The sequence below is a fragment of the Bos taurus genome, chromosome 16 (genome assembly GCF_002263795.3).
Source record: "Bos taurus isolate L1 Dominette 01449 registration number 42190680 breed Hereford chromosome 16, ARS-UCD2.0, whole genome shotgun sequence".
NCBI classification, from domain to species: Eukaryota; Metazoa; Chordata; class Mammalia; order Artiodactyla; family Bovidae; genus Bos; species Bos taurus.
In genome coordinates, this window is record NC_037343.1 from 60846781 (window position 1) to 60871096 (window position 24316).

The 24316-nt window shown below is 36.9% G+C and overlaps 1 protein-coding gene and 1 pseudogene across 3 annotated transcripts in view; both read left to right on the forward strand.

Moving 5' to 3' along the window:
• The window catches only part of TDRD5 (tudor domain containing 5), an 86388-nt gene that overhangs the window by 38108 nt on the left and 23964 nt on the right, over positions 1-24316 (forward strand). For all 3 annotated transcript variants that reach the window (XM_024976874.2, XM_003587085.6, XM_059875814.1), the window contains exons 6-11: positions 83-139; positions 15845-15998; positions 17012-17220; positions 18337-18557; positions 23141-23353; positions 24059-24125. In XM_024976874.2, the coding sequence (XP_024832642.1) occupies positions 83-139; positions 15845-15998; positions 17012-17220; positions 18337-18557; positions 23141-23353; positions 24059-24125 (921 nt within the window). The remainder of the gene's footprint in view (positions 1-82; positions 140-15844; positions 15999-17011; positions 17221-18336; positions 18558-23140; positions 23354-24058; positions 24126-24316) is intronic.
• Positions 11462-15838, forward strand: LOC132342484 (serine-threonine kinase receptor-associated protein-like; annotated as a pseudogene).

A 24316-nucleotide genomic window follows, 5' to 3' on the forward strand; every position in this document is an offset into this window, starting at 1 on the left:
TTATACTTTCTTATTTTGATATTTTGTCACCGAGCATTCCCATTGTGTCTATTTATATTGTATTTCACTTTTTATTTATTAGGTTGTATCCAGGTTTCCAGAGGGTTTGCTTATTTCTAAATTGCTTAGAGAGTTTGAGGTGAGTGAGCTCTTTTTCACTAATCATGGTTTTTTATGGCTTGCATATATTTCTCATGCTTGATGGAAATTTTCTTGCTACTCCTTGGATCCTCCAAGTCTGTGCTTTAGAACTTAAACATTTTGTTTTGCCTTTTGGTAGCTGCTTTTTTACTCAAAGAGTTAAGAATAAGATTTTTAATAAATACTTGTTTATGCATAGAAAGAATATCTTTGCCACTATTTTTATATAATTAGTATAAGAGTTAATTTGTTTCTCATGTTTGATAATACCAGGTGTCAGTGGGGATATGGAGAAATAGGATACCTCATGTGCTGCTTGTGGGACAGAACCTCTTTGGCAATATGACTTTACTTGACAGAATGCACCCCTGATAATTCTGGAGTTCCACTACTATAGATGCACTTTAGAGAAACTCTTAAAGGTGCACATGAAGACATACATATGACACATACATTGCAGCGTGGTTTAAAACTGGGAATAAATTAAATGTCTATCAATAGGAGAATGGATAAATAAATTGAGATAATGGAGTAATATGTAGTAGAAAAAATAAGCAGTCAAGATTTAGCTCACCCATGCAACATGGATCATTTTTGGAACCCATCATGTTAGGTGAAAAAAAATCACATTGCAGAATGACAATTAAGATACTGCCATATGCCTAATTTTAAAAAAGGGGTAGGTGTGGTGGGCTCTATTCAGAATGCCTTTCTTATAGTAGTCCATTTGTTTTCACATCAGACTGAGGCATGGAAAAGTAACTTGCCTACCAAATAGGTAGCCAGTAATGAGTGGAGCCAGGGTTTGAAATCCTAGGAGCCTAGCTTCAGACTTCAGTATCCTAACTCTTAACTGCTATACCATGAACATTATCATATATTTGTACATATGAACAAGTTTGTTTGAGATACTATAGAGCGTAATGATTGATAGATCAACTCTATGTGCCATTTTACAGATGATGTGTATAATGTTATCTACTTGATACAGTTTTGTAAAGAAGTTTAAATGGCTTAAAATAATTAGAACGGTGCCTGCTGCATAGTAATTGTTTGGTAAATGTTAAAAGTCATAGTAAAAGAAAAAGAAGAAAGCTTTTTTTAGAAAAGATACACATCACCCCGCAAGTTCAGTTCAGTTCAGTTGCTCAGTCGTGTCTGACTCTTTGCGACCCCATGAATTGCAGCACGCCAGGCCTCCCTGTCCATCACCAACTCCCGGAGTTCACTCAAACTCACATCCATCAAGTCGGTGATGCCATCCAGCCATCTCATCCTCTGTCATCCCCTTCTCCTCCTGCCCTCAATCTTTCCCAGCATCAGAAGCTTTTCAAATGAGTACGCTCTTCGCATCAGGTGGCCAAAGTATTGGAGTTTCAGCTTCAACATCAGTCCTTCCAATGAACACTCAAGACTGATGTCCTTTAGGATGGACTGGTTGGATCTCCCTGCAGTCCAAGGAACCCTCAAGAGTCTTCTCCAACACCACAGTTCAAAAGCATCAATTCTTCGGCACGCAGCTTTCCTTAATGCAGAAAATTTAATTTCACATTATGAATGAAAGCAATGACTCCTTTAAAGCCTCAAAGTTTATTTCAAATAGGCCCATGAGAGAAAGCTTAAACAGTCTTGATATCTTTTGGATTAAGAAGTCAAGTCATTTATCTAATAATGAAATTACAGAATAAAGTGTAAAATAGAGTAATAAAGTAATAGTATATGACTTAATTATTACAAAATTTATGGGTAAAAATAAACTTCCTATGCCAGGTTCACAACTCAAAGTGAATAGTTTCCTACCATGAATGTTTTAGCAAAAGTAGCTTCCTGTATTAAAGATTCATGGAGTTAAGGTTACAAGTCAACAATTTTGGAGAAATTAAAGCAAACCATTTTTAAACAGGATTTTTTGTTTTTTTATTTTATATTGGAGTATAGTTGATTAACAATATTGTTTTGATTTCAGGTGTACAGCAAAGTGATTCAGTTATATATATATATATACGTATCTGTTCTTTTTCGAATTCTTTTCCCATCTAGGTTATAAAAGAATATTGAGCAGAGTTTCCTGTGCTGTACAGTAGGTCCTTGTTGGTTACTTATTTTAAATACAGCAGTGTGTATATGTCAATCTCGAACTCCCTATCTCTCCCCCCACCCCAGTCATACCTTTTGCCCCTGGTAATCATAAGTTTGTTCTCTGTGAGTCTGTAAAACAAACCTTTTAATGTTACAGGAAAGCTCTTTACCTTTCTTAGTAAACAAACTTCTGCAGAAATTCAACATTATTATTAAAAATATATAATAAGTATAGATTTAATTTAATCTTTATTTTAACTTGTAGAAATACTAAGCCTTTATTTATCCAACATGATATAAAAGCTACCTTGTGATTTGTCCTCTTGAAATACTTGGACAACAGTCTGCCATTCTTTAAGGATCTTTTGTTAAATTGCTACTTGAAGGAAGATAGTGCAGAGGCAGCGTAGGTTTTGGATCTTCCTGAAGTGCCACCTATACAGAGTGAGTGAGTGAAGTTGCTCAGTCGTGTCTGACTCTTTGTGATTCCATGGACTGTAGCCTACCAGACTCCTCCCTCCATGGAATTTTCCAGGCAAGAATGCTGGAGTGAGTTGCATTTCCTTCTCCAGGGGATCTTCCCCACCCAGGGATCGAACCCAGGTCTCCCACATTGCAGGCAGACGCTTTACCATCTGAACCACCAGGGAAGCCCATAGAGAGCTAGAAGCCACATAGAGAACTAGATGGCCAAACAGAAAATCCAAAGACAGTATTTATAACAAAATTAGGTAATATATCTCTGCAAATAATTGCTGGAGAGTAATCAGCAGCCGCCACAAAAGCCTCATGATATCAGTGTCTGTGCCAGGAGAAAACAGGAGCCCTAATGGATCTATGAGATAGAAGAACTACAAAATAGCCATCAGGTATTCACTTCTGGCCCGGAGAACTCCATATATTGTATAATCCAATGGATCACAAAGAGTCGGGCACGACTAAACGACTTTCACTTCATTTTACTTCATTCACTAGAATGTACAGCAAGCCATTTTGAAAACTATAACTGAAACTGTGTGTTATTTTGACCTAATAGCAGAAAGTGCTTCATAGTAAGAGTTGAATGGGGCTGGAGCACCATAGCTCCTGTGAATTCTTGAAACTGACCAGCCAGAGCTCCCTTACAGACACTATTGAAAAATTGAGCAGGATACAAACAGAAGAAAAAGAGGAGTCTTAGGTGTAAGTAGTATTAAGGGAAAAGAGCCAAGAAATTTCTAAATTAACCTACTGTATTTTTAAACAATTTACAAAAACAGTGGAAGGAGGAGCTCTGTGAAGCAGAAAGTAATCCAGAATGATGTCCTACAAGTCAGGAAAATGAATTTCACGTAAAATATGCAGCAGAAGAGGTTCTGGGTCAAATTGCATTGTTGTTTGAATTAAAAAAGAGATTAAATAACAGAACAGCATATCTACTGATAATAGGAGCATGTCAGAAATACATGTCCCTAATACAGATAAAAACTGAAACCTTTTTCAAAAATATAAAGTGATACAAAACATGAAAGAACAGCATAAATCTGAATTATACAAATTTGGGAATACAGTGAAGGGTATTCAGGAAAGTACTCAGGAAAGAATTATAAATAAAACAAAAAAAATTTCAGAAATGAAGGCTAAACTTCAAAGATTACAAGAACAAAAAATAGAACAGCTGATGCCCTAAGAAAACCAGTAGATAAAAATGAGGTACATTGTGAAAGTCAAAAGGAAATGAGGGAGGCACTGGGTATCCAGGTATGAAAGGCTCTGTCACTAAGATTTTTGAAATCTAGTGAGAAACTTAGGCATGCAAATAAATTAAGGTAATATGTCTGAGTAGCCTACATTGGAACAGTCCTGATGATAATTACTATAAATTCTGGACAAAATATACAAAATTACTCTCTGAAGGTACTAGAAATTGTTCAAAAGCAGGCAGAAATTGGAAAGGAGTCAGCACCCAGAGAGGAGAGAATAGCACCTTTTTTATTTGCTTGGAGTTGGGCCCAATGTTGGGCTCCATACATAGTTTGGAATTGATAACTGGATAGAAATCAAAAGTTTTACCTGCCTCTGAGTTGGAGCTACATAAGCAGTTGAAAAATGACGAAAGAAATCATTGCGACCCCATGAACTGTAACCCTCCAGACTCCTTTGTCCATGGTATTTCCCAGGCAAGAATCCTAGAGTTGATTGCCATTCCCTTCTCCAGGGGATCTTCCCCACCCAGAGATCAAACTCTGGTCTCCTGTATTGGAGCCAGATTCTTTACCATCTGAGCAACCAGGGAAGCCAAGCAGTTGGAAGATGAGGGAAGAAGTCATGGGATAGAGAGGGAGCATCAAATTCTGCACGTAAATTCTGCTCAAATCTCTGACTGATTCTTGAATTACACATGCCTGGGGCAGACCAGCAGAAGCCTAGTAAGGCTGAAAGAACTGAATCTCTTTCAGCTGTGGCCCAACACAGGGGGTCAGAGTTTTGAGTTTAAGGTTAGGTTAACTCCCTATTAAATTTAAGTGAAAAGCAGTACTCTCAGAAGAAGCATAAAAGATTCCACAGTCTACAGCTTACCTATTATGATGTCCCAGATACAAGCGAAAATTACTGAATAAATAAGAAAATGTGACTCTTGGTGAAGAGAAAAAGTAATCGATGGAAACTGATACTGAGATGATGCAGATGTTGAAGTTAGCAAAAAGGTTTTAAAGGAATTCTTAAAACCACATTAAAAAGAATATAATGCAATATGTATTCATATTGAACAAATGGATAAGAAACCTCAGTGGAGAAAAAGAAACTGTAAAGCCAAATAATTTTCTAGAGCTGAAAATAAAATATCTGAAGTAATTTCACTACAGTATCTTAAGAACAAATTGGAAATGGCAGAAGAAAGCATCAGTGAACCCCAACAGATTGGTAGAAATCCAATCTGAAGAACAGAGAGAGAAAATAAAAAAATTTTTTTAAAAAGCAGAACCTGGGGACTTTTGTGGTGGTTCAGCCATTAAGAATCAACCTGCCAGTACCAGGGACACATGTTTGATCCCTGCTTCAGGAAGATTCCACTTCTTGTGGGGCAACTAAGCTTAACTATGGAAGCCCTAGAGCCCATGCTTTGCAACAAGAGAAGTCACCTCAACGAGAAGCCTGTGCACCACAACTAGAGAGTAGCCCGCTTACTACAACCCAAGAGAGCCTATGCACAGCAGCGAAGACCCAGTGCAGCCAAAAAAAAAATAAATAGCAGAATCTGGGAGTTCCCTGCTGGCATAGTGTCTAGAATTTGGCACTTTCTCTGCTGTGACTTGGGTTTGATCCCTGGCTGGAGAACTGAGATACCACAAACTGTGCAGCATGGCTGGAAAGAAAAACAAACGGAGAATTGGAGAGACCTGTAGGACAGTACCAAGTGGTCTAACTAGTGGTCTAGCTTTCTTTATAGTCCAACTCTCACATCCATACGTGACTACTGGAAAAACCATAGCTTTGAATAGACAAAGGGGCAATAAGTGCATGGAAGTATAGTTTGCAAGGTTCTTGTGTTTTTTTCGTGAAGTAGTACAGTAATACTGAAAAGTTAAGGGTGTAGAGAACAATAAGTAATGCAGAGTTATAGGTATAAAGCCACTAGATACATTAAAATGGAATTGTATAAAAATACCTAATAAACTCAAAGAAAGAATGGGTTTACTGTTCAGCTTTTTTGCTTGAAAGACAACAGAGGAACAAATTTTGAGAGAAATAAAATACAGATGGAATCAGAAATTAAATAGCAAAAATGGTAGCTGTATAGGATTAAATATTTGCAAACAGTATGAACAGCAAGGGCTGAATTTCTAAAATATACAAACAACTCATGCAGCTCAATATGAAAAACAACCCAATCAAAAAATGGGCAGGAGACCTAAACAGATACTTCTTCAGAAACATACAGAGGGCCAACAGGCACTTGAAAGATGCTCAACAGCACTGGTTAATAGAGAAATGCAAATGCAATGAGGTATGACCTCACACCAGTCAGAATGGCCATCATCAAAAAATCTATAAATAAATGCTGGAGAGGGTGTGGAGGAAAGGGAACCTTTCTGTGCTGTTGGTGGAAATGTAAATTGGTGCAACCACTATGGAGAAACAGTATGGATGTTCCTTAGAAAACTAAAAATAGAGCTGCCATATGATCCAGCAATCCCACTGCTAGACATATATCCAGAGAAAATGATAATTCAAAAAGATACATGCACCCCAGTGTTCTTTGCAACACTATTTACAATAGCCAAGACATGGAAGCAGGCTAAGTGTCCATCAACAAATGAATAGATAAAGAAGATGTGGTGTATATATATACACATACACACACAATGGAATTACTTGGCCATAAAATGAATAAAATAATGCCATTTGCTGCAATGTGGATAGTCCTAGGGATTATCATACCAAGTGATGTCAGTCAGAGACAAATATCATATAACACTTCTATGTGAAATCTTAAGACATGAGTGAACTTCTTTACAAAACAGAAACAGACTCACAGACATAGAAAATCTATGGTTACCAAAGGGGAAAGGGAAAGAGGGATATATCTGGGATTAACAGATGCATACTAATATATATGAAAAAAGTAGACAACAAGGATCTACTGTATAGCACAGGGAACTGTATTCAATATCTTGTAATTACCTAAAAAGGAAAAGAATCTGAAAAAAATATATATGTATATGTGAAATGAACCATTTTGCTATACACCTGAAACCAACACAACATTGTAAAGCAACTATATTCAATTTAAAGAATGGTATCTGTAAATCCACTTATATTAATAATTTCGTAAATATAATGGAGTATATATTAAAATTAATGAAGTTATGAGATATGAAAAAGCAGAATGCAACTAAATGCTATGCATAAGAAATATACTATTAGTAGAAAAGACATAAATTGGTTGAAAGTAAAAGGTGAAAAAGATATATATATAATAAGCATAAAAGAACTAAAAAATTGACTAAAAAAAATCAGGTAAAGGAGACTTCAAGGAAAAGTGTATTATCAGAGACAGAGAGACATTTTGTAATTATAAAGGGTTAATCAGGAAGACAGAGTGGTCAAATGTGTATTCACCTAATAATGCTTTAAGATAAATGATCTAAAAATTAACAGAATTAATTATGAATTAACTTCCACAATTATAGGGATTTTCTCTTTCTGGCAGTTGATAAAATAGTCAAAAAAATGAATAAGGACATGGAAAATCTGAGCCATACTTTCTATCATCTTGATCTGTTTTTGACTTTTATAGAACACTGTACCCAACAACTGCAGAATACACATTGTATTCAAGTATACTTGGAAGATACATTTGCCAAGACAGACCATGTAGTTGGTTATAGAATAAGTCTAAACAAAATACTGAAATCTTAGAGTATGTTCTTTAAGATACTCCAATTAAAGTATATTCCAATACTTTAATTGGAATTAAATTACAAATCAATATAGTGAGTTCCCTAAGTATTAACCCTCCAGAAAGTTTGGGAATTAAACAGTTCTCTTCCAAATAACTTACTGCTTTAAATTGAAGTATAGTTGATTTGCAAAGTTGTGTTAGTTTCTGGTGTATAGCAAAGTTATTCAAATATATATATATATGTATATATTCTTTTTCATTTTCTTTTCTATTGTTGGTAAAATATTAAATATAACTAAACAGTTTATTAAAGATAGAATAAGGGAAATTTGAAAGTATTTTCCATTGAATGCTATTGAAATATTGAATGCTATTGAAATATAACATATCAAAAATTGTGAGATGCAGCTGAAGCAGTGCTAAAAGGGAAATTTATAGCTTTAAGATGCCTAAATTAAAATAAAATGCCTAAATTAGAAGAAAAGAAAGGTATAAAATTATCATTGACCTAAAGGTCTACCTGAATAAGCCAGAAAAAGGAGGAGGAATGTCTGTGTAGAAAACCCTAAAGACACCACCAGAAAATTACTAGAGCTAATCAATGAATATACTAAAGTTGCAGGATATAAAATTAATACACAGAAATCCCTTGCATTCCTATATACTAACAATGAGAAAGGAAACAATCCCATTCACCATTGTGACAAAAATAATAAAACACTTAGGAATAAATTTACCTAAATAAACAAAAGACCTATATATAGAAAACTATAAAACACTGATGAAAGAAATAAAAGATGACACAAATAGATGGAGAAATATACCATGTTTATGGGTTGGAAGAATCAATATAGTGAAAATGAATATGCTACCAAGAGCAATCTATAGATTCAATGTAATCTGTATCAGGCTACCAACTATTTTTCACAGAACTAGAACAAATAATTCCACAATTTGTATGGAGACACATAAAACCTCAAATAGTCAAAGCAATCTTGAGAAAGAAGAATGGAACTGGAAGAATCAACCTGCCTGACTTCAGACTATACTACAAAGTTACAGTCATCAAGACAGTATGGTACTGGCACAAAGACAGAAATGTAGATCAATGGAACAAAATAGAAAGCCCAGGGATAAATCCATGTACCTATGGACACCTTATCTTTGACAAAGGAAGCAAAAACATACAATGGAGAAAAGACCATCTCTTTAACAAGTGGTGCTGGGAAAACTGGTCAGCCACCTATAAAAGAATGAAACTAGAACACTTTCTATCACCATACACAAAAATAAACTCAAAATGGATTAAAGATCTAAATGTAATACCAGAAACTATAAAACTCCTAAAGGAAAACATAGGCAGAACACTGTCTGACATAAATCACAGCAGGATCCTCTATGACCCACCTCCCAGAGTAATGGAAATAAAAGCAAAAATAAACAAATAGGACCTAATTAAATTTAAAAGCTTTTACACAACAAAGGAAACTATAAACAAGGTGAAAGGACAGCCTTCAGAATGGGAGAAAATTATAGCAAATGAAGCAACTGACAAAGAATTAATCTTAAAAGTATACAAGCAGCTCATGCAGCTCAATATCAGAAAAGTAAACAACCCAGTCAAAAAATGGGCCAAAGAACTAAACAGACATTTCTCCAAAGAAGACATACAGATGGCTAACAAACACATGAAAAGATGCTCAACATCACTCATTATCAGAGAAATGCAAATCAAAACCACAGTGAGGTACCATCTCACGTTGGTCAGAATGGCTGCTATCAAAAAGTCTACAAACAATAAATGTTGGAGAGGGTGTGGAGAAAAGAGAACCCTCTTACACTGTTGGTGGGAATGCAAACTAGTATGGCCATTATGAAGAACAGTGTGGAGGTTCATTAAAAACCTGGAAATAGAACTGCCAGACCACCCAGCAATCCCGCTGCTGAGCATACACACCAAGGAAACCAGAATTGAAGGAGACACGTGTATCCCAATGTTCACTGCAGCACTATTTACAATAGCGAGGACATGGAAGCAACCTAGATGTCCATTGGCAGATGAATGGATAAGAAAGTTGTGGTACATATACACAATGGAATATTACTCAGCTATTAAAAAGAAGGCATTTGAGTCAGTTCTAATGAGGTAGATGAAACTAGAGCCTATTATACACAGTGAAGTAAGTCAGAAAAATACCAATACAGTATATTAACGCATATATATAGAATTTAGAAAGATGGCAACAATGATACTATATGTAAGACAGCAAAAGGGACAGCAAAAGAGATATAAAGAACAGATTTTTGGACTCTGTGGGAGAAGGCAAGGGTGGGATGATTTGAGAGAATAGTGTTGAAACATGTATATTACCATATATGAGATAGATGACCAGTCCAAGTTTGGTGCATGAAACAAGGGCACTCAAAGCTGGTGCACTGGGACAACCCAGAGGGATGGAATGGTGAAGGAGGTGGGAGGCGGGTTCGGGACGGGGCGACACATGTACACCCGTGGCTAATTCATGTCAATGTATGGCAGAACCCACCACAATATTGTAATTAGCCTCCAATTATAATAAATAAATTCATTTTTTAAAAAAGAAAAAGGAGGAATTACAAAATAGTAGGAGAAAATAGTAAAGTCAAAATAGTAGGAGAAAAGAAATGATAAAATTAAGAATAGACATTAATACAATAGCAGCAATTAAGAAAGCCAATATTGATTCATTGCAAGATCCCAAAATTGATGAACCATTAGCTAGTTAAATTAGGAAAAAAGAGGATACAAATACCAATGTCAGGAAAGAGATTATATCATTATCATCTTAACAGATGTTAAAAGGACAATAAAATTTTATGAACAACTGTGCCTATCATTTGACAACTTAATGGAATGGAAAAATTCCTCAAAAGACACGAATTACCCAGCTGAGACAAGATGAAATAGAAAATCTGAATATCCCTGTATCAAAGAAATGAATTTTTGTTATTTAAAAACAATAAAAAACAAAAAGACCTCTCCACAGAGGAAGGGAGAAGAAGAAAAAAATTCCAGGCCCATATGGTTCATTGGTGAATTCCATCTAACTTTTAAGGAGGAGATTTTATTAATCATACATACTTTCTCTCATAAAATAGAATGAGTTGGGAGTATTTTCCATAAATACATTATCCTGCTACCAAAACTTGACATAGACATTACCAAAAAACCCCCAATTAGATCATGTTTATGATTACATAGAATAAAAAATACTACAGAACATTAGTAAATTTAATCCAGCAGTATGTAAACAAGAGGATATCTTCCCCCCAGCAATACAAAGTTGGAGTAACATCTCAAAAGGAACTGATGTAATTACCATGGTAACAGAATAAGGAAGAAAGTCTTAGGATCATTTTAGTAGATGCAGAAAAAGAATTACCAAAACTTAATATCCATTTGCAATAAAACTCTACAAAAATAGGAATAGAACTTCTTCAGTCTGATGAAAGATAGCTGTGAAAAACCTGTACTTGTCATATTTAATGGTGAAATAGGGGAGATTTTCCCTCTAAAATCAGCAAGGCTACTATGTCCATTTGCACTGCTTTAATTCATTGTTGTACTGGAGGTCCTAGACAGTGTAATAAAATAAGAAAAAAGGTACAAAAACTTGAAGAAGTGAAACTCTCATTATTTGTAGAAAGCATGATTGTCTACATAGAATATACTAAGGAATCCATGAAAACCTATTAGAACTAATGAGTGAATTTATTAAGGTCAAAGATAAAATATTAAAAATATATATTGTATTAATTATATAGATTAACAGTAAAAACAATATGTGAAAAAAAGTGAAAGAGGAGAGTGAAAAAGTTGGCTTAAAGCTCAACATTCGGAAAACGAAGATCATGGCATCTGGTCCCATCACTTCATGGGAAATAGTGGAAACAGTGTCAGACTTTATTTTTTTGGGCTCCAAAATCACTGCAGATGGTGATTGCAGCCATGAAATTAAAAGACACTTACTCCTTGGAAGGAAAGTTATGACCAACCTAGATAGCATATTCAAAAGCAGAGATATTACTTTGCCAACAAAGGTCCGTCTAGTCAAGGCTATGGTTTTTCCTGTGGTCATGTATGGATGTGAGAGTTGGACTGTGAAGAGAGCTGAGCACCAAAGAATTGATGCTTTTGAGCTGTGGTGTTGGAGAAGACTCTTGAGAGTCCCTTGGATTGCAAGGAGATGCAACCAGTCCATCCTAAAGGAGATCAGTCCTGGGTGTTCATTGGAAGGACTGATGCTGAGGCTGAAACTCCAATTCTACTTTGGCCACCTCATGAGAAGAGTTGACTCATTGGAAAAGACCCTGATGCTGGGAGGGATTGGGGGCAGGAGGAGAAGGGGACGACAGAGGATGAGATGGCTGGATGGCATCACTGACTTGATGCACATGAGTTTGGGTAAACTCTGGGAGTTGGTGATGGTCAAGGTGGCCTGGTGTGCTGCGATTCATGGGGTCACAAAGAGTCGGACATGACTGAGTGACTGAACTGAACAGAACTGAACTTAAGCCCATCCAATATGTTTAATTTTGTGAGTTCATATGATGTTAAAAACTAATTGGTTATCATGGAAGATGATGGAGAACTAATTCATTTTCTTAAAAAATGGTAAAGAGAAAGAGCCAGTTACTTATCCTGTCTTTCCTGAATGAACTGGTAGGACTGGGTAACCAAATAACAGATGAGGGGACCATATCTCTATAAAATATTCCAACTAAATAATAAAAAAGAATTGATAGAGTTAGAATATCACTGTATTAAAACTCTGAATGAATAGTAAATCAGGCATTGACCAGTAATGGCTACTATAACAGCACCAACATAGAGATAGCCAGACATTATGTGTTCTTTTTAGAATACGACATCACCAATAGTTTTGTTAAAGGGATGGAGCATGAGTCTGATCAAGCCTCTGGGTCCAGCTACCAATTTGCGAAAAATAGAGTTTGTACTATGAAAGTGTCATCTGCAAAATCTACTCTGAGAAAATTAAATCATGTAATATATTTGAAAACATAAACTCTTAGAAAAACATAAGATAACTAAAATGGATTGGAGATGGAAGAGAGTGGAAGTAGAAATAAACGTCAATTGCTTCCTTATGGTGGGAGTATATAGAGAAGATAGCATAACACAGGTATTAGGGCAATGTGTCTGATATATCAGTTGATGGACTAAACTAATGTACTAAAAGATTCTGAGGATCACAAAGCAAAACTCAACTATGTTTCGTACTGATTTGGAAATATCTCTGTATTAACTCATTAAAAAATACAACAGGTGTAATCTATTATGCTGAAGGATGATGTATATTCAAGTGTTGACAGTTTCTGGCAAGTTTCACCCAAGAATCTGCTGGTGATGGTTTCCACACGAAACTATTAGTAGTGCTTACCTCCAAGGAGGTGCTCTCCTGGTCAGCTGAGAAGTGAGAGTGGACTGGAGACTTACTTTTTGCTATATACCTTTAAAAAACTTGCAAATATCACTTATTCAAAAAAAAATTGATAACTTATATTTTAAAAAATCCTTCCCAGCCTAGTCTTATGTTCAGCTGAATTGCACATTCATAGTACTAGGCACTTATAGAGAAGGTAAAGAAACCCTTAAAGAGACTAATGAACATAAAAAGGAAAGAAGCCATAGTATGTAATGTACAAAGAAGTAAGTAGAGGTACCAAATCTAATTCATTACCACCCTTCCTCTGTCCTCTACCAGTTCTTTCTCTCTCAGGATATTCATGATTGGCTATATAATGACTGTTTTAAACTATGACTTGACTGATACAGGGCACCACATTTGCAAGTGTCCTGGGAGAAGTCATAAAGAGTTGACTTGGACCTGAGAGCATTACACCAACAAGAAGTAGGCACTGCAGAAATCCCACCCTTTGGGCTTGGAGGCAGTGACTGAGAAGGTGGAGATGGAACTGGCAGGGCCACTGAGCACCAAGCCCCTTGAGCCCCTGAGGGTAACTGAGTTGGCTGGTATGCTGGCAGACATATGATGCAGCAGGCCGGTGTTCCGCATTCAGGATGCCTGCGGAGTGCTGTTCGTGTCCATGTTCTTCAGGTCCAAGGACGATGACAAGATGGTCTTCCAGACAGAACCTAAGGAAATCAATGGTCATACCTCTGGTATTAAAAAGGCTCTGTGGTGATAAACAGATCCTTTCAGCGGGCGATAAAACCGTTCTACTTCGGGATCACACTACTATGACAGAGGTGAACTCTCTAAGTTTTGATGTCTTCAGTAGTATGGGATGTAGTCCCAGGGAGTGCCTGGTAATGATGTATGGACCATCTGTTGCTTTTCATGGTGCGGTGAGTTTGGACTCAAATCGTATGAAGCTCCTGCAGCCATCAATTCTGCATCTCTTTGCCCTGAGAATTTCTTGTAGCAGCATGTGAAGGTTTTAAACCTTATAAATATGATTATGATAGTGAAGATGAATTAGAATCCTACAAAGGACACTTTGGTCCCATTCACTGTGAGGTTTAGGTCTGATGGAGAACTCTATGCCAGTGGTTCTGAAGATGGAACATAGAGACTGTGGCAGATTATGGTAGGAAAACCTATAGTCTTTGAAAAGGTGTGCTTCCTGAAGATAGTCGTGAGCTGGCAAAGCTGAGGATCAGTTTTTCAGAGACAACAGAAGAAGAGATAGAAGAAATTGCTTCAGAGAATTCAGATTCCATCTAGAGTTCAACTCCTGAAGTTATGGCCTGAGTGTCAGACAGATGCCACAGATAGTACACAACTTACAGACTAAAACAAGCAGAGAGAAGCATCAGCCTCCGAGTTACTCTCTGCTTAAGGCAAACATGAGCAGTAAATAATGAGGAATATGAAGAAGCTCCAGTGCTAGAACTTGCCAACTCGGTGATACCCATGAGTGAAAACATAAGAGTATTAGATTAAGACAGATGGAGTTATACTCGTGTAGTCTGATGGTCTGTTGTCTTTTTAATGAATATATGTAAGCCAACATTCAATTTCTCTTATTACAGTTAGATTTCTGGTAGCTGTTTCTGTTATTATGAAGAGGGGAAATGTATTGGTTTATTTTTCTGACTCTTCTCTTAAAGCAGAAAGTTGGGTTTGTTTGTTTGCTTTAATTGTAAAGAAGAGGGAATACATGAGAAAGCAACGGGTTTGACATCTCTTTCATTGTACACTACTTCTAATTGTTGTGCCTTGTCTCAATAAAATGCCTCTAAAACTAAGACATCCCACCCTTTGTCAAGGGGCGGTCCTTTAAAAGTGTTTGCACTGTGTTCCTGTTGATCTTCTCCAAGGTGAGTGAGTCAGGGCAAGGATTTATTTCCTACCAACATCTAATTAGGCCCAGGTGGTGCAGTGGTAAAGAATCCTCCTGCCAATGCAGGAGAAGCAAGGGACGTGGGCTTAATCTCTGGGTCAGGAAGATCCCCTGGAGGAGGAAATGGCAACCCAATCCAGTATTCTTGCCTGAGAAACCCCATGAACAGAGGAACCTGGTGGACTCTACAGTCTGTGGAGTCACAGAGAGTCGGCCACACGACTGAGCAACTGAACACACACACACTTTATTAGCAAGGACAAACTTAACTAATTCACTGTGCAGTTTAAACCAGACGTACTTGTTATTTCTTCTACATATATTCTCTTCTGTCTCTATTTGGTATAATTCTTCATTTTTCCAGGGTAAGAAAATCAGTGTGCTGTAGAAAATACACTTGCCTATTTATCCCAACTTCAAGGGTGAAATAATAAGCATAGTTTTAAGGAAACATTTAAAAATAGTATTATTTTATTGCATGTGAAAAGTGGTCGTGAATATTCTTTCTGTGAACATAGAGAAATATCAACAGTTTTATTATGATTTCTGTATTTTGTGTGTTCCCCTCTTTTTTAAGACTTTTGCTTTATAATCATACATTGTGAAACATGAGAGGTAAAAATGTCTTCTAATTTTCTTTTTAATTACCATGTGCTCTAAAAGGAACTTGAAGCTGGCCTAGAAGTTTATGGTGAGGGATTATAGGTTGCTTGGTTTGTGTTACACTCACATGGAAGCAAATGTTTATTGAATGCCTGAATTTACTCCTACAAATGTAGTTTGGAGTCCAAGTCCAAATTAAAGCATTGTCCATGAAGCATCTGTATATGTTATATTCCTGTTTTGTTTTCTTGTTTGTTTTTGTGACAGTTAATTTTTAAAGAGCAACTTTCACCCAAAAAACTGGGCTTCTTAAATGTAATAGAGCTTGTTGGAGCTCTTAGTGACATTCTCCATGTTGAGTTCAGGGAAGGAGAACAAGACTTGCTGGTGTTTGATGCTGATATGAAGCCTCTAGCCTCTGGTGAGTTGTATTACAGTATGATGCAAACCTGGTGTTTAATTATCTCTGTAAGGACAAGGAAAAGGAAAGCATCATTTAGGTAACAACCTTAATTGTAACCACATCAACCAAACAGATCACCTGTTAGCCTTGAAAATGTTTTGTATATAATGACCTCCTTCCTGATGATGTATGTTGTAATAATGCTGCTGTATTAAAATCTGAGTTTTTAAAGTTTGCTTTCTTCATTGTTTAGAGTTTTTAATAATTCTGAAGAAATACATTTTCTGAAATGATGCTCTCACGGGGAAACACTAGGTAGTTCAGTGGCTCTTAACCCGGTTGTTGAGCACTGAGCAGGCCATGTAATTCTTTTATGTAAGTACAGTATAGTCCATTTAACCAGTCTCCTATCAATGGACATGTAGAGAGTATCCCTTTTTTTGTATTATAAACTATACAGTGTTCAGTATCCTTGTGCCTACATCTTTGTATAGTTACTAGTGTATTTCTGTAGGAGCTGCTATGGTTTTATGTCTATCTGGAATCCATTTTAGTGTGTCAACCTCTTATAATTGTCATAAACATATAAATTTGAACAAAATATGTGATTGGTTTGGGAATTCCCTAAAAAGTAAGAGATTGTATTATGGAATATTAAGTGGTTACATACATTGAGGTTCCATTGTACATTAGTAGTACAAGTAGTTATATTGTACATTAAGCAACAGTGACTGTTCATAGCTAGAGTTGAACAAGAAATAAATTGAAATCAGGATGTTGAAAAATAAAACCTTTCACCAAAGTTTAAAAAACCTTACCAGACTCCTCTTCCAACCTCCGCCCTCAACATAAATAATGTAAGATCTGTTCCCATCTGGAACTTCCCTTGTGTCTCTCCATACTGAAAGGTCTGCAAGGACAGGTTCATATCTATCATTATCTGCCCAGTGCCTGACACATAGAATGTGCTCAGTAATAGTTGACAGATTATTTTAATAGATACACATGGGCTTCTCTATTGGTCATTTCAGATGGAGCTGTGTCATCAGTCAGAAATTCATTTTTAGTTCAACCAGATAAGAAAACAGAAGCCAAAGCTTGTGTGTCCAGTCCCCCTAGAAATTCACTGTCTACTGCTGTTATCAAGGAGACTACTTGGGATTGCCCTTCAAAAAACCATAAGGAACCAGAACAGAAGATTTTCAAGAAGCCTAATCTGGTGGTAAAACCTTTGCAGCTGGTGAGTATGGTTTGATGTCTGTCTTCATGTACTGGAGATTCAGCATTATGAAAAGTAACTGAATGAGTGTTTCTTTAGACAAAATTTCTGTTTGAGAAAAAGTTATTTCTGGAAATATGATTTCTTAGACAAGACCAGAACTTTGATCTGAAGTCATCTTATATAGCATTTATTCTGGTTTTCAGCCTTTTATATAACTAGCTTTCCTTGAGTCTCATTTCAAAGTTTTCAGTTGGCTTTGAAGAGTTGACTATTGTGTGAGGATGACATTGCTTGACAGACATTGATTCTCTGTCCATGTGTTTCTGTAGGCTTGAAAACCCTTCAGGGCTTCAGAGGGAAGAACTGAGAAGCTTGGCTGTAACTGTATTCTCAGTACTGCTGCACGTTGCCCCTGCACCTAGCCTCAGTTGTAGGGTGCTTTTCTCTTTTATTTGATCTCCACACACACACTTCTCCGCTTTTGTGTTCTCATCTCCTGTTAGTTATTTTGTCATTATTAAGAAATGAGTTGCTTCCTCTTATTCCCTTTTGCCCTTTACACCTGGCTTCTTTCATGGAAGGAAAACATTTTATTTGGAGAGCCTGCTGTATTTTCTAGAGGATGATAGAAAAGCCTAAAGGAAAATAGTATATTTTAGAATGAAAGTGTTTGAGAAGCCCCATTTTTGGTTGGAAAAGTAGTCTGAAATTTAATCCATTCTTTAAAGTTGCCTTTGTTGGTAGGATTGGTTAGGATGAGGCTGTGTCTTATTTAGGCTGTAACTTAGTTCACCCTAAGTATTTGAAGCACCATGTTTTCAGTTTTGTGCAGAGCAGTTGTGTGCGACACACTTTTAACTCTCTTTATGTAATATAAGACAGTACTTTTTGTACTTTAAGGTAGGTAAGGATCATCTTGGAAATTGTTTTAAAGGCATAACTGTGGGTCTCACTTCCAGATATTCTGAATCACTGAATCTGGGCTACAGCCTAAGAATTTTCATTTTTATAATTTGCCAGATGTTTCTAGTAAAGGTAACTCATGAAATATACTTTAAGAAACATTGTCAAAGTTTGACATGTTACTCAAAGATTTATAGTGGTTTCTTTGTTGTTGTTGTTTTTAATTTGTAGCAAGTAGAAATTAACAAATCCCAGCTCAGCTTGGCAGTGGCAAATCATGACATCCCACCAGATGCTGTGCGGGACAAGAAATTATGCAGACTGCCCCCATTAGATACCAGTACCCTCGTGGGTGTCTTTGTGGAGTATATCCTCTCTCCTAGTCAATTCTACATCCGAATCTACAGCAGGGATTCATCAGAATTACTTGAGGACATGATGATTGAAATGCGGTAGGAATCTGTTATTTTCAATGTATTTTTCACGTACCTTGTTAAATCAGTTCTCAAACATTTTGGTCTCAGGGGTTTTAAAAATTAAGGACTCAGAAGAGCCTTTGCTTATCAGTATTTATTGTACCAAAAATGAAACTGCGAAAATGTAAAATATTGTTTAAAAATCATGATAAGTTCATTTTTCTGAATATAATATTTTTATGGCAAATAGCTGTAGTTGGCTTACTAGAAGAAAGTTGTATTTCAGTATCTGTTTCTGTTTTTAATTTCTTGAGATACATTCTTTTGGTGAAAGTTTATGAAAACATCTGGCCTCAAATAGGTACATAGTTGGGGAAAAGAGTATTTTAACAGCCTTTTCAGAAAATTGTGAATACTCTTTTGAAAGTATATGAAACGTTGACAAGTAGTGGTTTCTTAAGGTTAGATGTAATGTGGAATTTGAACTTTTCAAACTCTACTATGTTAAAATCCATTTTTTAACTTTGCACTTTGAATGGATCCAGTATTAGCTATATAATTGCAGGCTCCAGTGCAAACTTGAAATGCAAGACTTCTTGTTTTAAAATGAAGAATTTCAAAACAGCAGTAGCAGAGCATTATTAGAGTGAGCATTCAGTTCATTTCAGTCTCTCAGTCATGTCTGACTCTTTGTGACCCCATGGACTGTAGCATGCCAGGCTTCTCTGTCCATTGCCAACTGCCAGAGCTTGCTCAAACTCAAATCCATTGACTTGGTGATGCCATCCAACCATCTCATCCTCTGTCACCCCCTTCTCCTCCTGCCCTCAGTCTTTCCTAGGATCAGGGCCTTTCCAGTGAATCAGTTCTTTGCATCAGGTGGCCAAAGTATTGGAGCTTAAGCTTCAGCATCAGTCCTTCCAATGAATATTCAGGACTGATTTCCTTTAGGATGGACTGGTTGGATCTCCTTGCTGTCCAAGGGACTCTCAAGAGTCTTCTCCAACACCACAGTTCAAAAGCATCAATTCTTTGGCACTCAGCTTTCTTTATGATCCAACTCTAACATCCATACATGACTACTAGAAAAACCACAGCTTTGACTAAATGGACCTTTGTCGGCAAGTGAAGTTGCTCAGTCGTCTCCAACTCTTGGCCACCCTGTGGACTGTAACCTACCAGGATCCTCTGTCCATGGGATTTTCCAGGCAAGAGTACTGGAGTGGGTTGCCATTTCTTTCTCCAGGGTATCTTCCCAACTCAGGGATCAAACCAGGGTCTCTCGCATTGCAGGCAGACACTTTACCATCTGAGCCACCAGGGAAACCTTGCCGAAGGTTTGTCGGCAAACCTTTGTAATATTCTGCCTAGGTTGGTCATAGCTTTTCTTGCAAGGAGCAAGTGTCTTTTAATTTCATGGCTGCAGTCACCATCTGCAGTGGTTTTGAAGCCCAAGAAAATAAAGTCTGACACTATTCCCACTGTTTCCCCATCTATTTGCCATGAAGTGATGGGACCAGATGCCATGATCTTAGTTTCCTGAATATTGAGCTTTAAGCCAACTTTTTCACTCTTCTCTTTCACTTTCATCAAGAGGCTCTTTAGTTCCTCTTCGCTTTCAGCCATAAGGGTGGTGTCATCTGCATATCTGAGGTTATTGATGTTTCTTCCGGCAATCCTGATTCCACCTTGTGCCTCATCTAGCCCTGCATTTCACATGATGTACTCTGCATGTAAGTTAAACAACCTGGGTGACAATATACAGCCTTGATGTACTCCTTTTCCAATTTGGAACCAGTCTGTTGTTCCATGTCCAGTTCTAATTGTTGCTTCTTGACCTGAATACAGATTTCTCCAGAGGCAGTTAAGGTGGCCTGGTATTCCCATCTCTTGAAGAATTTTCCACAGTTTGTTGTGATCCACACAGTCGAAGGCTTTGGAGTAGTCAGTAAAGTAGAAGTAGATGTTTTTCTGGAACTTTCTTGCTTTTTCTGTGATCCAATGGATGTTGGCAATTTGATCTCTGGTTCCTCTGCCTTTTCTAAATCCAACTGGAACATCTGGAAGTTCTTGGTTCATGTATTGTTGAAACCTAGCTTGGAGAATTTTGAGCATTGCTTTGCTAGCATGTGAGATGAGTGCAATTGTGCAGTAGTTTGAACATGCTTTGGCATTGCCTTTCTTTGGGATTGGGATGAAAACTGACTTTTTCCAGTCCCATGGCCACTGCTGCGTTTTCCTAATTTGCTGGCATACTGAATGCAGCACTTGCACAGCATCATCTTTTGGGACTTGAAATAGCTCAACTGGAATTCCATCACCTCCACTAGTTTTGTTGGTAGTGATGCTTCCTAAGGCCCACCTGACTTCGGACTCCAGGATGTGTGGCTCTAGGTGAGTGAACACACCATCATGATTGTCTGGGTCATGAAGATCTTTTTTGTATAATACTTCTGTTTATTCTTGCCACCTCTTCTTAATATCTTCTGCTTCTGTTAGGTCCATACAGTTTCTGTCTTTTATTGTGTCCATCTTTGCATGAAATGTTCCCTTGGTATCTCTAATTTTCTTGAAGAGATCTCTGGTCTTTCCCATTCTATTGTTTTCCCCTATTTCTTTGCATGGATCACTCACTTTCTCAAGGCTTTCTTATCTCTCCTTGCTATTCTTTGGAACTCTGCATTCAAATGGACGTATCTTCCCTTTTCTCCTTTGCCTTTAGCGTGTCTTCTCTTCTTAGCTATTTGTAAGGCCTCCTCAGACAACATTTTTGCCTTTCTTTTTCTTGGGATCCTGTACAGTGTCACAAACCTCCGTCCGTAGTTCTTCAGGCACTCTTAACCATGAGATCTAATCCCTTGAGTGTGTTTGTCACTTTCCACTGTATAAGTAAGCATAGAGACCTTCTAAGTGTAGACTCAATGGAACATCATGCATTGGTCTTTTGGAAAATACTGGTGCAGTGAGTTATATACATCTTCCAAATGTGGATGTTTCATCACACATATATTTTTTAAAAATCACACTCATTAGTATTTCTGATATCATCAGGAGAGTATTATGTATTAGAAAGCTGTCAAGCTCATAGTGCTAGATGTAACATTTCGAAAATCCTAATTTTAATTGGAAAGGTTTGAATTTTATCATTGACAATAAATACTGTAAATATTTTCCTGGAAGTGACAAGCCCACTTCATTCTTGAGAAAGTGTGTGTCAAATACCCAAATCTGAATAAACATAGTTTCTTAGTGGACCTTTCAAGCAAAAATGGTGTTTAATAGTGTCTTATTCATCTTCCAACTAAAAACAATACTCCACACGCACATACATACATACAGAACAGCTAGTTCAGTTCACAACTGAAATCCATAAGTGCTTTTCCTTAAGGCAATTTAGGAAGTATTTTACTTGTACTTCCCTTTTTGTTACAGAGAATATTGAAAAGATAGTCACTCTGTGTTTGAGATTTAATAAACTTAATAATTTTTATTGCTTTATCATGGACATTCTCAAGTGAAATTAGCCTTTTTTTTTCCTTTAAAAAAATTTTAATTGGAATGCATGGCAGTGAAAAATGAATGACTGCTAGTACAGTTGAATTGGAGAAGGCGATGGCACCCCACTCCAGTACTCTTGCCTGGAAAATCACATGGACGGAGGAGCCTGAAAGGCTGCAGTCCATGGGGTTGCTTGAGGGTCGGACACGACGGAGCGACTTCACTTTCACTTTTCCCTTTCATGCATTGGAGAATCAAATGGCAACCCACTCCAGTGTTCTTGCCTGGAGAATCCCAGGGACGGGGGAGCCTGGTGGGCTGTCGTCTGTCCGATCGCAGAGTTGGACACGACTGAAGCTGACTTAGCAGCAGCAGCAGTACAGTTGAATGCCACTGGTTTGATTCAGCAAAGGCACCTGGAGTTTTACCCTTTTGTAAAACTTTGTAAAAGCAAAGGCACCGTTGCTTTTATACCATCAATGCAAATGTTAACCCAGTGAAAAGGGCAGATAATTATTTTCATAATAATACAATATATTAAAATAGCTTTGATCTTATGAACTATTGAAAGTGTGTCAGGGTCCCAGGAATTTGTAAACTGCACTTAGAGAATTACCACTCTAAATTATCTTTTCTCTATTGAATAATGTCTTTTGTTAGTAAACACTGTATAAAATGTTTATGTTTTCATTCACTAGATTTATTCATGAGCAGCAATCTGATTTTTACATTGGTGTCACATATAAGAGTAATTTATTTTGTATCTCTCCAAAAGCATACTTTGTTTTTTCTAAGTTGACTGTATCACTATATTATATATATTATATATATATCACTATATTATATACTGTATCACTATATATATGTATGCTAAGAATACTTGGTATAATGTTACATAATGATCACTTAGTAAATTTCTATTTGAAAAAGTTTATTGGTAAAAAGAGAGGATTTGGACATGAAAAAGAAAATTAATTGGTATCATAATAAGCATTACCAAATCAGAAAAAGTGAGAATTTTTCTTTGCCTTTTGCCAAGACTTTCCTGCTCTTGATACATCAGTAAAAATGATCTTTAATTTTTTTCTTTTTCTATGGATTTCTTTTATGGAATTCTGCAGGCGCTGTTATTCTAATCAGTTGGTTTCTGATCGATATGCCATGCCAGAATGTTTTATCCAGCCAGGACATCTCTGTTGTGTAAGGATTTCTGAGGATAAGTGGTGGTATCGGGTCATTATCCATCGAATTCTCGGGAAACAGGAAGTTGAAGTGTTCTATCCAGATTTTGGAAACATTGGAACTGTTCAGAAGTCTTCCCTGAGGTTCCTCAAGTGAGTTAATAAATTCCTTAAGAACAATTTAGGTTTGAACCACAATGCTGGAGCTGTGGGGGAGTTAGGACCTCTCTTCCTTTTCTCCTGCCTCTCTCCTTTCTACCCCTTTCTTCGTAGTGCAGATTTGGCAAATGGTCATTTAGTTTCACAGTTAGATTACAATCGCGTGTGTTTTCTCTCACATGACTGTGAATCTGAATGGACCATGAGACTAAATTTCATTCTCTTATTAAGAAAATGATGCTTTGGGTCATGCTAAGTGTTGCATATATATATCATGAAGTTTGGATTGTTTCCACCTATATGTTAATTTGATGGTTTCAAAGACTGTTATGTTTTACAAATTTCTTTCTTAGACATTACTGTGAAGTGTTAAGACATTTCATTTAAAAATGCATGCATTAAATACTCTGAAATGGTGTGAAAAACTGAAATCAAGAAGTGGATAAGACTTGCACCACAGCTACTGAAGCCCATATGCCTGGAGCTCGTGCTTTACAACAAGAGAAGCCACCTCAGTGAGAAGCCTGCGCACTGCAGTGAAGAGTAGCCGCCACCTGCTGCAACTAGAGAAAGCCCACACGCAGCAAGAAGATCTAGCGCAGCCAAAAATGCATAATTTTTTTTAAAGAAAGGGATAAGAGATTCCATAAACTGCAGTTTTAAAATATGATTAAATATTCATGTATCTGTCTGTTGCAGGTGCTGCTACACAAAGCTTCCTGCTCAGGCTATCCCTTGTTCTTTGGCATGGGTGAGACCAGTAGAGGTATGTTTGTTTGCTTCCCATTTAATAAGCAAACATTTGATGCCAAGATCTTCTAAGTTCTCTGGATAAAAAAATAAAACATGAAAAAGAAAGTCATTGTAGACAGTATGGGAGAAAGGCATGTAGACAAAAATAATTGTACTGTGTCAGATTTCCTAGGGAATTTTATAGTGTATGATAGAAATACAGAA